This window comes from Camelina sativa, chromosome 8 (genome assembly GCF_000633955.1).
Source record: "Camelina sativa cultivar DH55 chromosome 8, Cs, whole genome shotgun sequence".
NCBI lineage: Eukaryota > Viridiplantae > Streptophyta > Magnoliopsida > Brassicales > Brassicaceae > Camelina > Camelina sativa.
The window spans coordinates 8,938,699-8,956,194 of NC_025692.1; the positions used below are offsets into that span (position 1 = coordinate 8,938,699).

The 17,496-nt window shown below is 36.6% G+C and overlaps 3 protein-coding genes across 3 annotated transcripts in view; 2 read left to right on the forward strand and 1 right to left on the reverse strand.

Moving 5' to 3' along the window:
* On the forward strand, positions 3,913–4,716 carry LOC104709347 (glutathione S-transferase T3-like). Its single transcript, XM_010425976.1, has one exon. The coding sequence runs from the start codon at positions 3,913–3,915 to the stop codon at positions 4,714–4,716; it is 804 nt and encodes a 267-aa protein (XP_010424278.1).
* Positions 5,449–13,594, forward strand: LOC109125909. The gene is given in 5 exon segments (XM_019228702.1): positions 5,449–5,767; positions 8,084–8,246; positions 8,248–8,303; positions 13,384–13,557; positions 13,560–13,594. Coding segments are annotated over 5 exon segments (747 nt in total).
* Positions 15,087–17,496, reverse strand: part of LOC104709348 (beta-glucosidase 32-like) — a 2,871-nt gene continuing 461 nt past the window's right edge. Inside the window, exons 2-10 of the mRNA XM_010425977.1 lie at positions 17,313–17,390; positions 17,135–17,222; positions 16,780–17,035; positions 16,494–16,612; positions 16,173–16,390; positions 16,025–16,062; positions 15,825–15,927; positions 15,606–15,714; positions 15,087–15,489 (exon numbers count right to left, since the gene is read on the reverse strand). Coding sequence (XP_010424279.1) covers positions 15,249–15,489; positions 15,606–15,714; positions 15,825–15,927; positions 16,025–16,062; positions 16,173–16,390; positions 16,494–16,612; positions 16,780–17,035; positions 17,135–17,222; positions 17,313–17,390 — 1,250 coding nt within the window. The 3' untranslated portion in view covers positions 15,087–15,248. The remainder of the gene's footprint in view (positions 15,490–15,605; positions 15,715–15,824; positions 15,928–16,024; positions 16,063–16,172; positions 16,391–16,493; positions 16,613–16,779; positions 17,036–17,134; positions 17,223–17,312; positions 17,391–17,496) is intronic.

Below are 17,496 nucleotides of genomic sequence, written 5' to 3' on the forward strand. Positions count from 1 at the left end.
GTGAGCATATATTATACTAGATGAGGACCCGCCTGATGTGCGGGTTTAAAGTTTTATAAATGAAATTAAGTTTAACAAAAATATATTAAAATTTGTTGTATGTTGTTTATAAATTTTATTTTTGTTATAATACATTAATTTATATCTATTTACAAATCTTTTATGTATGTTACTACTAAAAGTGTATTTTTTTTTACACATAAATATACTCTATGTTACAAATATATTTTTTATCATCACCTAGAAAATGTCTATATTAACAAATTAAGCCAACTATTTTACTTTCACTTCTTCATAGTTTTTTAATTACTAAAATTGTTGGCTCAAAAAACATTTTGAATAAAAAATATATTACATATATACTAATCAATGATGTATCATCACAATAATGTATGACCACCATGGAGAAAACTTCGGCTTCGCCCTCATCCCTTATGGAGAGAACCTTGCGTCCATCCTCCTCCACTATGGCCTTGGCTCCACCTTCCTCCTTTGGGGAGATAACCTTGCGTCCAACCTCCTCCACCTTCCTCCCTTGAGGAGATAACCTTGTGTCCAACCTTCTCAACCATAGAGAGAACCTCAGTTCTGTCCTCCTCCTATGTGGAGAGAACATATTCACGTCTTTTTGCTATCTCAAAATAGCTTGCTCCGACAACAAATGAAAGTAAAAACTTTTTTCTAACATCACAAAATCTTTTTATAGTAACCAATGTTAAATTTCCCAATGTATCTGTGATAGTAACTATGCCAAAGTGAAAGTAATATAGTTGACTTAATGTGTTTATATATTACATAATATACTAATCAATGATGTATCATCACAATAATGTATTACCGCCATGGAAAAAACCTTGGCTCCACCCTCATCCCTTATGGAGAGAACCTTGCGTCCAACCTCCTCCACCATGAAGAACCTTGGCTCTGCCTTCCTCCTTTAGGGAGATAACCTTGCGTCCAACCTCCTCCACATTCCTCCCTTGGGTAGATAACCTTATGTCCAACCTTCTCCACCATAGAGAGAACCTCGTCTCTGCCCTCCTCCTGTGTAGAGAGAAAATGTTCACGTCTTTTTGCTATCTCAAAGTAGGTTGCTCCGACAACCAATCAAAGTAAAAATCTTTTTCTAATGTCACAAATTTTTTTGATAGTAACTAATGTTAAATTTCTCAATGTATTCGTGGAAGTGTTTTTGACATACCATGATGTAGTCTTTATCTCTGTAACGCCTCAACTGCCACCTTGTTTAGTGAGCCCATGTCCACTCTCAGTCCATGGGCTCATCTTCCTAAGTGGGCCCTACATATTTTCCCGGCTCGTGGATCTACCCATATTTGATGGCCGGTTTGTTACGTTTGGGAGGCTTTAAAAACTTGTTTACCGACCTTACAAATCAATAAATGATTTTTTCCTGTGTTTTGTCCTCACTTGCACAGTTCCGACAATCACTTCCAGGAAGGTCACCCATCATGAAGTTCTCTCATGACCCTTAACCAAAACAATAAGTGCATTTTGGTAACGTATGTGGTCAAATCAATTATTTTAAACATTTCCAAAAAATAGTTTGTGACAGTCTTTGAGCTCCTATGGATATATCACCAACGATTTATGTTTTTCTAATCTATCTATCTATGTTTGTTGTAAGCTTGTGTTTGATTAGCCTATTTTATCTATCCATTAGATTGATGAGCTTCTACTCAATATCTTCCTTTAGGATTGAATGAATAATGGTAATAATTATGTTTGCAAAAAAAAAGAAGGATTTACGACCAACCAATTAAAGAAACAATAGAAAATTATAAGCATTGTAGTATATGAATCCCAAATAATTCAAAATTGAAAATATAAATTAAATAAAACAATCTAAAAATACTACAATAAAATTTAAATTACAGTATTAGGAAAAGAAGACGCATATATATATTTTTTTGTCAACATATTAATCTTACCTATTCCCAGAAAGAAAGAACAATTTTGGTTGAAAAATAAATAAAATTTATCTTCCCGTTAAAAAAAAATCTCAATTAAACAAAGTTGAAAGCAGTGTTTTGAATAAATTATTTAAATATAAGACGATCTATGTTTATATAGAAGTGAGTATTTACAAAATTTAGAATTAATAATTAACTGTATATTTTAATTAATCACTTTTCCTATTTTTAATAGAATTAATAACTTAAAATTAAAAATAAGTAAATAATATTATAATTTCGAATTTTATGAAATATATATATATATATATATAATCTCCTTATAATTATTTAAAAACTTTGTATTTTTTATTAAATTCAGTTAGTTTTGATAATTATCTTTTTACATTATTAATATTTTTTAAAAACAAAATATTTTATTTTTCTTGTAATTAAATTCTTCCTATTAAATATTAACTTTTACACATGTCAAGGCTGTTCTAAGCCCAATTAAATTAGAAAAATAATGAACAGTGGGTTTAGAACAATTTTTTTGGTCTTGAATGAGAACTGATTTAAGCCCAATTCTCATAGGACGTGGCTTCACGTGATTGGGCAAGATTTTTTGCAAAGAAAGAAAATATTTCATTTCTCTCCTTCTGTTCGAAATCGTATCTAGGTTTTTTCTTTCTCTCCAAAACCGCGAAAGCTTCGTTGTCACCATTTTCGCCGGCTAAGGTTAGTATTTCGGCCATTAAAACACCAAAATTGAGAGCTCTTCCATGTAGAAATCGATCTTTGCATAGGTTTTCCGACAAATCCGTTTAAATTCTCTTCTTTTGTCGATTGATATGTCCGGCGATTTGAAGGCGAAGTCGAAATCTTCTTCATGAGCCTTTGTCTCCTCGTCTCCTTTGTCTTGAAAATCTCATCTCCGGCGATATAGACAAGGTAGTCCCGTCGTTTCCTCTGTCAGTCATTGTTTCTTGGATGTTTCATCGATTTAGGGTAAAACTGAAATCTGTGAATTAGGTTTGGGTTTAGTAACATGGTATAGGGTTTGTCTCTTCTGTCAATTAACAGTTGTGATTAATTAACACTGATGAACTTTAATTGATTTTGCTTTGTTTCGGAGGCTTGTAGGTGAGGTTAACCAGGGCAAATTAAATCGGATAACCATCAACAAACCTGCATTTGCTCGAAACTAAAAGGTAAGTCACAAGGTTGGTTTCCTGATTTGAGTGGTGTTGTGGTTTGTGTAGTAGTGTAAGTGTTTATTCACAGATTTTATTTGATTGTAGTGGCTTGTTAAGTGTTGTTTGATTGTGGCTTGTTAAGTGTAGTAGTGTAATGAGTTTCTCAGAATTATTTTGTGATGGTCTTGGATGTTTGATTAGGTTTATTTCTTGTAATTGAGTTGTTGTGAATTTAGTGTCACTTATTTTTGTTTTGTATGTCTCAGCATCTAACCTTTTATCATCTGGTCATGTTCTCGTATTAAGTTGTGATTGTAGTTTTGCTTTTTAGGTTTGAGTTGTCTTAAAACTTTAAAAACTGATTTGAAACATTCGAAACTTTTAAAAGTTTAGAAACTTTCGAAACTTTTAAAACTTTTGAAACTGAGTTGTCTTTGAAAGCTTTGAAACTTTTGAAACTTTTAAAACTTTATAATATGAATGCTTTAACAAAACTAGTTGAGTAGGTAATGAATAATTTGAATTTCTTGGTTTTCATTATATTAAAAACACTCAATGACCTTTATTTACTTGTGATGTGACTGAAGTAGGTAATGGTTATTTAGAATTAAAGTCTCTAACAACACCAAACTTTTGATTTAATGATCTTCTTAACTTCTCTATATTACATACGACCCAAATACTCAATCTCTCATATCTTTTACTTCTCTTCTATCATCCATCTTGTTTGCTTGTTTCTTCCAATCTCTAAGAACTTTCGAATAATATCTCTGCCTAAGCTTCTTCCTTGTTTAATTCTGATTACTATGGAATCAAACAATACTCCTAACAGTCAGTCTCAATCCTACTTTAGCCTTCTTAATTTCCCATATGACAGCTTTGCTCCCAATGTAAACATTGGTTCCTCTCAAATCCCTGCTTATAGTTCACAAACTAGTTCACAGCCGAGTCAACCTCCTAGTCAATCAGAAGAGACAGCAGAACAGCGTAGGGAGAGACGGATATGGTCCACACAAGATGACTTAGTCCTAATAAGCGGCTGGTTAAACACATCGAAGGATGCAATAGTTGGGAATCGCCAAAAGACAGGGTCTTTTTGGATCCGTATAGGAGACTGTTATGAAACAAGTAGTCATGTACGTGGTGGTGCTGAGCCTAGGAGCCCTGACCATTGTAGACAAAGATGGCAAAAAATCAGTAAGGAAGTGAGCAGGTTCTGTGGAGCTTTTGCAGAGGCAAAGGGTGAGAAAGCTAGTGGCATGAACGATTTAGATATTTTGCAAAATGCTCACCAAATCTACACTAAGCTGTACAAGAAGAAGTTTGGTTTGGAGTATGCTTGGAGTGTGCTACGCTATGAACAGAAATGGGCAAACCTGGAGGCTATGAACCCCACTCCAAAGACAACCAGCTCTAACAAAAGAAAAGCTGATGATGCTGCACCATCTACAGGTTCTGTCATTGGTGAGCACGAGAGCAGGCCTCCGGGCATAAAGGCAACAAAAAAAGTAAGGAACTCCAAAGGTAAAGAGAAGGTTGCACCATCTGCAGAATTTAGTCACATGTGGGAGATAAAACAGAAGGATTTGGAGGGCATGAAAGAACTCTAAAAGATGTCCATTCTTGACACTCTCATTGCCAAGAAAGAAACTCTAGCCGAAGATGAAATAGCTCTAAAGAAGAAGCTAATGGCTGAACTGTTTTAACTTAGAAGAAATAGTAGATGATTTGTCCGCTGTAGTTTATGTTTGTTTTAACTATGCTTGTTCTCTATGTTTTTAATGAATCTCGGATGTTTGTTTTAGCTATGCTTGTTCTCTATGTTTTTAATGAATCTCGGATGTTTGTTTTAACTATGCTTGTTCTCTATGTTTTTAATGAATCTCGGATGTTTGTTTTAACTATGCTTGTTCTCTATGTTTTTAATGAATCTCGGATGTTTGTTTTAACTATGCTTGTTCTCTATGTTTTTAATGAATCTCGGATGTTTGTTTTAACTATGCTTGTTCTCTATGTTTTTAATGAATCTCGGATGTTTGTTTTAACTATGCTTGTTCTCTATGTTTTTAATGAATCTCGGATGTTTGTTTTAACTATGCTTGTTCTCTATGTTTTTAATGAATCTCGGATGTTTGTTTTAACTATGCTTGTTCTCTATGTTTTTAATGAATCTCGGATGTTTGTTTTAACTATGCTTGTTTTCTATGTTTTTAATGAATCTCAGATGTTTGTTTTAACTATGCTTGTTCTCTATGTTTTTAATGAATCTCGGATGTTTGTTTCCATTGTTATATATTAGTTGGAAACTTATATATGTGTTTCGGTTTCAGGTTGAAGAAGTCATGGACTCTGAATACGACTATGGTATAAACAGCCCATTAGACTATAGTTCCGATTCAGAAGAGGAGGCTGAGAGCTGTTACTATCCTCCGCAACCATCAACTAAGATTGGATTCACAAGTCTGTGGAGCCGTGAAACTGAACCACTACCTGATTATGAGACACAACTGACCCAGCTCAAGGACCAACTAATCCAGCTCAAGGACCATCAAAACCAGTCAGATCAGAGGTTGGTGAATCTGGAGAGGCTTGTTACTGAGGAACGAGAGAAGAAACCATTCTTTCAAATGACCCCTGAATTGGTAGTTGTTGTTTGCTTCGGTATGATGGTTATGGTAGTGGTACTTATCATGATTAGTAAGTAAATTTGTTTAGGCTTTATGTATGATTGTAAGCTTTTTGGTATGTACCCGGGATGGTGAACCCGTGAATTGTATGATTGTAGGCAGAGGCTAGTGAACCCGTGATCGGCTTGTTTGGATTTTAGTTTAGGCTTGATTGGTATGTACCCGTGATGGTGAACCCGTGATCGGCTTGATTGTAAGCTTTGTTTAGGCTTGTTTGGATTTTAGTTTTCAAGTCAAATATTAACCGAGTCACAAGAGTTGATGTATCACAAACATTGATGTATCACAAGAGTTGATGATCCCTCTATATATATGAGAAGAGCACAAGGTTTTATTTCAACAAAAACAAACATTTACTTCTCTCACCAAAAACAAACATTTCCTTTCTCCCCAAAAACAAACATTTCTTTCTCTCACCAAAAACAAACATTTCCTTCTCTTGTTCATCTTATGGCATCTTCTTCCAACAATTTTCACTACCATTATGATCCAAATAATGATAATTTTAACCAATTTTTTCAAGAGCAATTTAATAATCAATTTGAAGCTGCTGAAGAGGAAATTCCGGCAGAAAGGAATACACGTACATATATCGATAGAAAACGGGAAGATGGGCACGAACGTTTGTGGAACGATTATTTTAGTGATAATCCGACTTACCCGGAGAGGCAATTTCGCCGACGGTTTCGAATGAACAAGTCATTGTTCTTGCGTATTGTGAATCGTCTCAGTGAAGAAGTTCCATATTTTAAACCAAAAAAGGATGCAACCTTCCGGAATGGTTTATCACCGCTACAACAATGTATTGCAGCAATTCGACTATTAGCATATGAGACTGGGTCGGACTCGGTTGACGAATATATACGTCTTGCTGAATCGACTNGCTTGATTGGTATGTACCCGTGATGGTGAACCCGTGATCGGCTTGATTGTAAGCTTTGTTTAGGCTTGTTTGGATTTTAGTTTTCAAGTCAAATATTAACCGAGTCACAAGAGTTGATGTATCACAAACATTGATGTATCACAAGAGTTGATGATCCCTCTATATATATGAGAAGAGCACAAGGTTTTATTTCAACAAAAACAAACATTTGCTTCTCTCACCAAAAACAAACATTTCCTTTCTCCCCAAAAACAAACATTTCTTTCTCTCACCAAAAACAAACATTTCCTTCTCTTGTTCATCTTATGGCATNATCCTGCAATCTAGATTCGCCATGATTAAAAATCCAACTCTTTTATGGTCAAAGGGTAAAATTGCATATATTATGAGAGCATGTCTCATACTCCATAATATGATTGTCGAAGATGAACGAGATTCATACCCACTCTATGACGAACAAGAATTCCAACAAGAAGATGGAACCGGAACTACTCCGGAACTTACGTTTTCAGTAAATATGCCTTCAAATCTTGAAAGTTTAGGTGATGGTCATACAATAATTCGTGATAGACAAGCACATCACAAATTAAAGGAGGATTTGATTGAGAATATATTAAATTAATTTGGACATTAAACTATGTGTTAATTAAATAAAATGTTTATGTGCTTTAATTAATTAAGTAATATGTTTGTTTGGTTTTTATTTTATTTTATTTATAATGTTTTTTTGTTTCATAAAAATTTGGTATTGTATTTTGAATTTTAGTAAAAGTTTTTTAAGTTTGCAATTTAAATGTTATTTTTTAAAGTTTTTATAATGGTAATATGTTTAAGATTATTATATTATTAAATCTTATGATCTTAAACATGTTCTCCCAATAACTAACTTCTTCACATAATATCTAAACTAATGATCTTACATTATTTTCATAATATTTTTACTCTAAGAACACCCAAAAGTGTTCCCCGATAAAGATGCCCTAAGGATGTATCATGTTCTTGTAGCTGAATATTTTTTAAGTATTTTTCAAAATATTCATTTCTGTCCACTTTAGTAGCTGAACATTATCCTTTAAAATATTTTTTTCTGTTACCGTTTTCTTTCAAATATTTTTATTCATCTTCCAACTTTCCTAAAGGGACAACATTTGGAAATTACAACGCAAAGCAGAGATGGAAAGATGAAGGAATATACAAATAATGAATATAGAAACTCTTGTGAATAAACAACAACTCTTATTAACTCAACGACATAAAATTACTAAAATTTTCACAAATAAAAGTAAATAAAAAATTTTGGGACTTAAATCTCGCTTTCTCAGATATTTAGATTCGGAGAAAACTCTGTAAGTTGTGTGTTGTGTCCCTTGGCAAGACCCTTCCTAGTATGTGAAGTTGGCTCTGCAGGAATAACAACAAGTTTCTCACAAGACAACTGGACTATTCTTGGTCCCCTTATTGACATCGCTAGTCCTCTCGGACCATATATGGTGGGGTTGCCCTTGAATGTAGTGGTCAAAGATGCTTTGAGGGATATAGATTGGCGTTTCTCTTCATTTCGGAGCAGATCCTATTATCATCCTCATAAAAGGAGCTTTACCTAGTCCATAGAGTATGATTGATTCTGATACGAAGTATGGACTCACGTATCAAAGAAGAAAGCCCATTGCAAAGGAGGTGTAGTTTTAATGTTTTCTTTTTATGATATGTAAGGTTTTGACTGTTTTCCTTTTAGTTCTTGCTTATGTCGGTTTATAGAGATCTATATAAAGGATCTCTACAACATCAATAAGAATATTCCAAGCATTAACGTTATTCTCAAAGAGAGACTAGGGTTAAGGGAAGCTTTAGCTTTTACGTTCTTTGTTTCTAAAGCAACTTAACTTACTTACCACGGGTCCCATTACTAGGACTGCGACAAAGGCACAGGCTCATATCATCTTGATATCAGAGCCAGCCGGTTCAATGGGAGAAGGTGCGATGACCACATCACAATTTGGGGAAGTTAAGAAGATGTTCAAACGTCTGCACGCTGACCTGGGTGAACTCCGTCAGACTTCAAACTCACACCAAGCCGCCCTTGAGTCCATAAAAACGGACCAACAGGAGGAGCGAGAGCAGAATAAGTCAAGGATGGAAGAGGTTCGTGAAGAGCAAACCCAGATCAGGGAAGTTATGAAAGCTGATAAGCAAGAAGTCTTGGGTAAAATTCGTTTTTTGGCCTCGGTGGTGGGAGTGGAACCAGAGGAGGTTGAAAAAGACACAACATTGGTTTCTAAAGCAGAAAAAAATAACAACACTAGCGGAGGAGAGGGTAAAGGCACGTCCTCTGGTGGTCCTTGGGCACAACGATCTATGGGAAGAGAACAGGGACACTGATTGTAAGATGGAGGTGGAGAATGGTCTGTGAGGCCCATTGGGGAACTTCCACAAGAGGAGCGATCGACTCACATGACGGGAGACCTTAGGGAACACAAGGGGGCTGTTTGGAAAAGTGGAGCTGAAGGAAGAGAGAGTGGAGGAAGGGAGGCTGAGAGAATCATAGTTCCACCATCTAAGATGGAATTTCCGGGATATGATGGCTCAACAAATGTTGTGGAGTGGCTGCAGAAGTGTGAAGACCACTTTGAGGATCAAGGAATAAACAACGATGATGCGAAAGTGCGACAAGCAACCTTTGTGTTGACAGATAAGGCATATCATTAGAATATCAATTTGCGAAGGTTAATTACACATTGACTGGGTTGGAAAAAGTTTAAGAAAATCTGCTAAAGTAGATTTGGCAGAGCAGATGCAGTAAATCCTATGGGTGAGCTAAGTACCTACGACATACAGGAACAGTATATGAGTATTGTGAGCAGTTTGAGGAATGTTTGGTAAGGCAAACAAAACTAACAGGGGATCAGTAGTTATGGCAGTTCTGTGTGGGTTTAACGGATTCTTTGAGAAAAGAAGTGGAGTATTTGAGACCCGAGACAATATTTGAGGCAATGGAGTATGCAAGGGACAATGAGTATAAAATCGTAAATGATAGGGGACTTTGTACCTTTGGAGGACACATAGCCCCAACCACGCGATATTCAGCCCCAACCTCACGACCAACCTCAACCGGTTATCGAGGAACCCAGGTGGTAAAACGCGGAGAGGCTTCTCACATGGGTTCAGCGGAGCAGAAACAAAACCCACAAGGAGCAGTTTGGAAAAAATTAACAAAACCTGAGATGGCTGAAAGAAGAGCAAAAGGACTTTGTTTTAATTGTGATGATTTGTATGGCCCTGGCCATGCTTGTAAGGCAGTTTTGTTTTATATTAGACCCCTCCTGGAGGGCGAGAGTGTGGATGATGAGCCCTTTGACGATGAGGACATCAATCTTTTCCTCAACGCCATGAAAGGAGAACAAATCGGGAGCACTTTTCAAGTGAAAGCAGACATTGCAACTGGAATAGGATGAACAATGTTGGACACAGGGAGAACTCACAATTTTATTAAGAGTAGTGTAGCGGAGAAGTTGGGAATACCAATACGACGCCGACCGGGAAGGTTCGTATCTCTCGCCGATGGTGGCAAGTGTGTAATAGACGGGTTGTGCAAGGATCTTCCAATGATGGTACAAGGACACAAGTTCAAGGCTGAATGTTTTGCTATTTCGTTAAGTGGGTTTTATGTCGTTCTCGGGATTCGCTGGTTGAATGCCTTAGGACGTGTGATATGGGATGGTCCAGCACGAACTATTGAGTTTACTCATGAAGATACTTTGATAAAATGGCATGGAGAGGCTGAGGATAGGAAGGAACACGACCCTAATTTAAACTCCATTCAGAATGACACACTTGAGGATTGGTTCGATAATGGGGAGGAAATTTTCATTACAAAGGAGAAGGTTGTAGTTCCTATCGCTCAACACGAATCAGTTCGCAGCCTAACTATGCAGGAAATGATGATGCAAGGTTCTTCTGAATTACTTGGCAAGTTGTTAGTGGAGTTTGAGGAGTTATTCGCTAAACCAACCGAATTGCCACCCCAACGAACTTGTGATCATCTTATTCGGCTCATTCAAGGAGCAAACCCTGTAGCGGTTAGACCATACGCTACCCTCATCTCTTAAAAGATGAGATTGAAAGGCAATGTTCCGAAATGTTGTGACATGGCATTATATGGCATAGTTCTTCGCCTTTCTCTTCTCTTGTTTTGTTAGTGAAGAAGGTTGAAAAAACATGGCGGTTCTGTATTGATTATCGTGAACTTAACAAGGTCCCAGTTAAGGATAAATTTCCAATTTCGGTGGTTGAGGAACTCCTTGTCGAGTTACATGGGGCACATTATTTTACCAAGCTCGACCTTACGTCTGGTTATCATCAAGTGCGCATGTGTGCTGAATACATTGAAAAGACGACATTTAGAACGCATCACGGCCATTACGAATTTTTAGTAATGCCCTTTGGTCTCTCAAACGCACCATCCACGTTTCAAAGCCTCATGAATTCGGTTTTTCAAGGTATGTTACGGAAATTTGTGCTCGTCTTCTTTGACGATATTTTAATATATAGTGCCACTTGGGACCAGCATCTGCTTCATGTACGAGAGGTTTTTGAGCTGCAGCAAGCTCATAAGCTGTTCCTCAAACATTCCAAGTGTTCGTTTGGGAGAGAGGAAGTGGGGTACCTTGGACATGTAATTTCCAGTGGTGAAGTTCGTGTGGATGAGTCTAAGATAGTTGCAATGAGGGAGTGGCCAAGACTGCTGTCAGTAAAAGCTGTTTGTGGGTTTCTAGGGTTGTCGGGGTATGACCGGAAATTTATTCAAGGCTATGGTGCATTAGCTACTCCTTTGACGCAACTTCTTAAAAAAACGGGGTTTCTTTGGAATGAGGCAGCTGAAGTAGCGTTTGTATCGTTAAAGAAAGCCTTGTATGAAGCTCCTGTTTTAGCTTTGCCCGATTTTTCAAAAGAGTTTGTTGTGGAGTGTGATGCTTCGGGTAGTGGCATTGGAGCGGTTCTTCATCAACAAAATCACCCTATTGCATTTTTTAGTCGGCAATTAGCAGCCCGTCACGATAAACTTACAGCATACAAAAGAGAACTCATTGGTTTAGCTAAAGCGGTGATTCATTGGAGGTCTTACTTATGGGGCCGTCGATTTTTGATTTGCACAGACCATTAGAGTTTAAAATTTTTGTTGGAACAACGCCTTAATTTTGGCCATGAAGGAGTACAGAAAACTATGGATAGAATACAACAAGATTTCTACTGGAAAGGGTGGAAGAAAACAGTTCAGGAGTTTGTTCGGGGTTGTCAAGTTGGTCAACAAAATAAATGGAGACATTGTAACCGAGTGGGCTGCTACAACTGCTTCCAGTCCCGACTCAGGTTTGGTCAGATATCTCAATGGATTTCGTTGAAGCTCTTCCTAAGGTTTCTGGGAAAACAGTGATTTTGGTGGTGGTAGATCATTTTTCGAAATATGCTCATTTCATTGCATTAAGTCACCCTTATACACCAGTATCTGTCGCTCATGTTTTCTTCCGTGATATTGTCCGCTTACATGGTATTCCACAGACCATTGTTACTGACCGTGATCTGGTATTTCGGAGTTTGTTTTGGCGAGAATTGTTCAAATTGATGGGAACAAATTTATGTTTTACCACTGCCTACCATCCTCAGTCAGATGGTCAGACCGAAGTGGTGAATCGAACATTAGAAATGTACTTAAGATGTTTAACGGGAGATACACTCAGACAATGGCTTGAGTGGCTGCCATGGGTCGAGTATTGCTATAATACGTCCTTCCACACTGGCCTTAAGGCAACACCATTTCGTTTAGTCTATGGGAGAGATCCTCCTAGGTTGTTAGATTACACTGGCGGAAGCACTCAAGTGGAGGCTGTGGACGTTGCCTTAGGACAACATGATGAGTTTATGGCACTCGCTAGGGAGCGTTTAATGGAAGCTCAACATCGTATGAAGCTTGTTTATGATCTACATCATCGGTTTGTTGAGTTCAATATCTGAGAGTGGGTTTGGCTCAAGCTTCAACCATATCGTCAACTATCTGTGGCTAAGAAGGCTTTCACAAAGCTCTCTCCAAGGTTTTATGGTCCTTTCCAGATAGTGGCTCGTGTTGGGACTGTGTCCTATCGCTTAAAACTTCCAGATGGCTCAAAAATTCATGATGTGTTCCATGTCTCTCTGCTCAAGGGTCACAAAGGAAAACCGCCAACCGATGGGGCTCCTTAAGGCTCGTATACGCGGCGGTCAGAGACAACTTTTGGTCAAATGGACGGCTGATGCAGAAGATGATGCAACATGGGAAAACGCGGGGAAGATCCTGGAAGCGTATCCGGCATTGGAGCTTGAGGACAAGCTCCTAGTGGAGGAGGGGAGTAATGATATGAAGTATGGACTCACGTATCAAAGAAGAAAGCCCATTGCAAAGGAGGTTTAGTTTTAATGTTTCCTTTTTATGATATGTAAGGTTTTGACAGTTTTCCTTTTAGTTCTTGCTTATGTCGGTTTATAGAGATCTATACAAAGGATCTCTACAACATTAATAAGAATAACTTTCAAGCATTAACCTTATTCTCAAAGAGAGACTAGGGTTAAGGGAAGCTTTAGCTTTTACGTTCTTTGTTTCTAAAGCAACTTAAGTTACTTACCACGGGTCCCATTACTAGGACTGCGGCAAAGGCACAAGCTCATATCAGATTCACAGGAGGACGATTGTTATCTGTGGAAATTGGATAGTCATGCACCTTCAAACACTTTCTCCACTGCTGAGACTTGGCTTGCTCTTCACTCTGCATCTGTCATGGTCCCTTAGAACAAATCGGTCTGGTTCAAAGGTCACATTTCGAAACATAGCTTCATTTCTTGGGTTGCTACTTGGACAGACTGCACACAAGGGACAAACTAACAAGATAGGGGTTTTCAATCCCTCCTACTTGTGTTCTTTGCTCTGCTCAGAAAGAGACTAGGGATCATTTGTTTTTTGAGTGTATTGTCAGTAGTGAAATCTGGAATTACTTCACTCGGAGAGCGTCTCTAAGGCCATCAACCGAGTTTTTTGCCTGTCTCATCTGGTTACAGACATCCTCTAGAAGTAAGAATATCTCTCTCATTCTCCATCTCTTTCATCAAGTGTCCATCTATCTCACTCGGGAGAGGAACCAATGTATCCACTCTGCTTCTCCTAAGACAGTGCAACTGATTATTAGGGAAATCAAACCCATCATTAGAGCTCGTCTTCTACGTACCTTTCTCACAAGATCAGACTTGCTCATCTACTCGGCTAACTCTTCTTGCTACTTGGTTCTTGTTGGATTCCAATTATTCACTCCTCTGGTACTCTTATTGTCTTATACCTGTTCCAATGATTCACTCCTATTTGGAACTCTTATTGTCTTGTACCTGCTATTTCTCTTTTCTCTCCTTGTTTGTACTTTTGTATCTGTTCATGTCTTTCCCTTAAGTGGGTTGTTGCTGCTGGTCAGCCTTTTCCATAGCAAGATGGTTTGTTTCTTGTTTTCGGCATGTGTATTGTATGGCTTTTTAACCCTCTTTTTCTTTTTGGTTATCGAATTTTGTTGGGCCTCTGTCTTCTTTTGGGTTTTTCTAGTCTTGTATTTTTTAATGAAAATTTAAAGTAAACAAAAAAAAGTTCATAAGTTACCTTTGGAGGAACAAAGAAAAAAAAAGTTTCACAAATGACAAAACTATCTGTGTATGTTAACTAAAATCCATGTATCTACTATATATCCAAACAATATTTCTGTTAAACATAAATGTACGTACCTACATTTCGTATTTTATTTGTTTTTAATAAGCTTTTCTAATTTGCTCTTTATAAATTGCGTCATCTTGTTTTTACTCAACATTAAATAATCATTTATATGATTAAGGTGCACAAATCTCCCACTTTCCATGCAAGGTTGTCGAATAGAATAGTCAATGATATGGTCAGTTCTGATAGGCTGACAGGCCCAAATATTACCTATTCAACAAACGAACAATGAATTTTATAGCTCTGTCATAAATTAATAGGCTGTGCTTTTGTGGACTAAGCAGGCCCGTGAAGGATAAAAATAAAAACTGCACCAATTCAAAAACACAGAAAATGTAAACACGGATCGGATGATTGATGATTGAACAACAGGAAAGCTGAAAAAGGGGTCACACGGAAAAACGAAAGTCGCAGTTATAAGCAGGATTATCCTGGAGAGGAATAAAGCAATAAGGAAGAAATACTGAAGAAGGTCTCTTTCTAAATCTAGGTGAATGCCAAGTGATAAACGATTTTGGCTGAACACAGTAATGGCATTGGTGAAATCTTGGCTTATGTTGGGTTAATATACATGAAAGTGAGGTTGAATATGAACTTCAAACAAAAAATGATAGTTTCTGACATTTATCTCAATATTAACATGCTATTTTCTATATATATTTATAAAATTAAAGAAATAACTTGTTCTTTTCTACAAGTAATACATATGGTACATATCAATATTCACATACATTCTTAATTATCCAAAAAAGTTTATCAAAAAGAAGAATTAGTCTCCCAGCGCACCAAGCGAGCTTAGATCATCTGTAATGCAGACCACCAATTCTTGACTCTCTCAAACAGAACCATCAGCCTTGGCTTTTCGGATCTCTGAAGAAAATGCTTGAACCATTTGGCCGAGCTTTTAGCAATTCTTTTTAAACCATCTGAATAGTCGACGTAGTACAATCCGTATCTCGTTGCATATCCATGTTCCCATTCGAAATTATCCAACATCGACCATGTGAAATACCCTCTCACGTCACACCCATCCTCACTGTATATTTTGTATTCATAAGATTTAATTAATTTATTATCCCAAGATTTTTATTAATTAATTAATCATATACAGTGTATCAGTTTTTATTGAAGAGATCAGGGAAAAACTCTTACGTGATCGCTTTCTGGAGATGTTGAAGATGTTTTTGGAGGTACATTATTCTCGGCGTATCTTCTAGTATCTCTTCACGTGTGAGTATCCCATCTTCATAGTCATCATAACCTATACATTTATTTAGACGTGGTTACTTTTTATTATATAAAAATAATATATGAGTAAACTATTGATGACTAATAAAATGATGTTCATAATTATGCTTCTAACTTTCTTACCGTTTTCGGTGATGTAAATAGTTGGATTATTGTATTTATCTTTGATATAATTAAGAATCTTTCGTAAGCCTTCTGGATATGACCAAAGAAGTTTCGAAGTATCCTGAAATTGAAAAAAAATGAAGAAAAAATGGTTATATTTAAGCATTTGTTTGGTATACTAATTTGAAAATAAAGTTGTTTGATATTCATGTTCGTACCGATTCTGATGAGATGTAATCGCCGCTACGATTTGTCACTGATAAAAATAATGATAAAATACAAAGTCATTAATTGTAGGTTCGTGAATATTTTAATGAGAAAACTAAAAATAAGTATAAGTGATCAAATCTGTTTATCGGTACTTACATCTATATTGCAGGTGTTGGTCGGTTGTGAATCGAGGCCGTGAAAGATCCGCGTGAAGATCATGAGCGATGAAACGTGTTGTGTAGTAATTTATTCCGATAAAATCAAATGAATTTTTTACTATCATAGATTCTTCTTTGGTGAAAGAAGGTAATCTATTTCCAGCGTTTGTCTTCATCGTTTCGGGATAATCTCCAAAGACTAAAGGGTTAAGATGCCTATACATAATTGTAGAATAAACAAGATTAGAAAAAATTAATAATAAATGATTAGCAAATTATTTATTTTGTTTCAACGTTGATTACATAGATGACAACTCACCAACCAACATTAAAAACAAGAGCTCGTTCAACTGCTTCTTTATCAGCATTAGAATCACTGTCATATGGCTCGAACCAATAAGGAGACAACACTATGCCTATCTTGGCATCTTTTGAAATCTGTTTCACAGTTACAATAAATCAAACTGTTAATTTTTTTGGCGTTCAAATCCGTTTTAAGATTAAATGACATGAAAATATCCATACACTTTTGTTTGTGTGTGTGTTGAAAACAAATAAAATTTTTAAAGAAACTGTTTTTTAGGAAGACATAGTTTCTTATTTACCTTGTCACATTTCCTGAACTCTTCAGCAGCAGCAGCGTGAGCAAGAAGAAGGTGGTGAGATACTATATAAGGCTCTGTGCCCGAATCACCAGCTACACACAAACTGTTTACCCATTTTGAACATCGACCGATTGCTTTATTGCCCCTATCATAACCCGCAACGCTATAAACATATGGCTCATTGAACGTTGTCCATAGATTGACCTTGTCTCCAAATTCTTGGAAACAGAATCTGGCATAGTTTCTAAAATCATCTCTGGATAAAACCATTCAACAACAAAAAAATGTCAAAAGACTGAAAGAGCAGTACTTAAAACTTATGTATATCGTGTATGAATCTAAGCTTTTAACTTACATGATTCGAGGACTCAAAAAGCTACCGTACTCATCATCAAGAGCTTGAGGTATATCCCAGTGATAGATTGTTATAAATGGTTTTATACCTGTATGAATGTTTATATATATAGTGTGATGAGAAACATTTCAAACACAAAACTTAGCTATTATTAACGATTTGAGCTTATGATTCTTACCATTCTTGATAAGTTCATCAATAAGATTCTTGTAAAATTGAACCCCTTCTTTATTTACTCCATCACTTAGTTTTCCACCTGAAAATATAATAGATAAAACGGTTAAAAATAATTCTTGGGAAGAAGGTAAAAAATAAAAAAAAATGTACGTGTCACGTGAGTTGTATCTTCCAAATTGATAGTA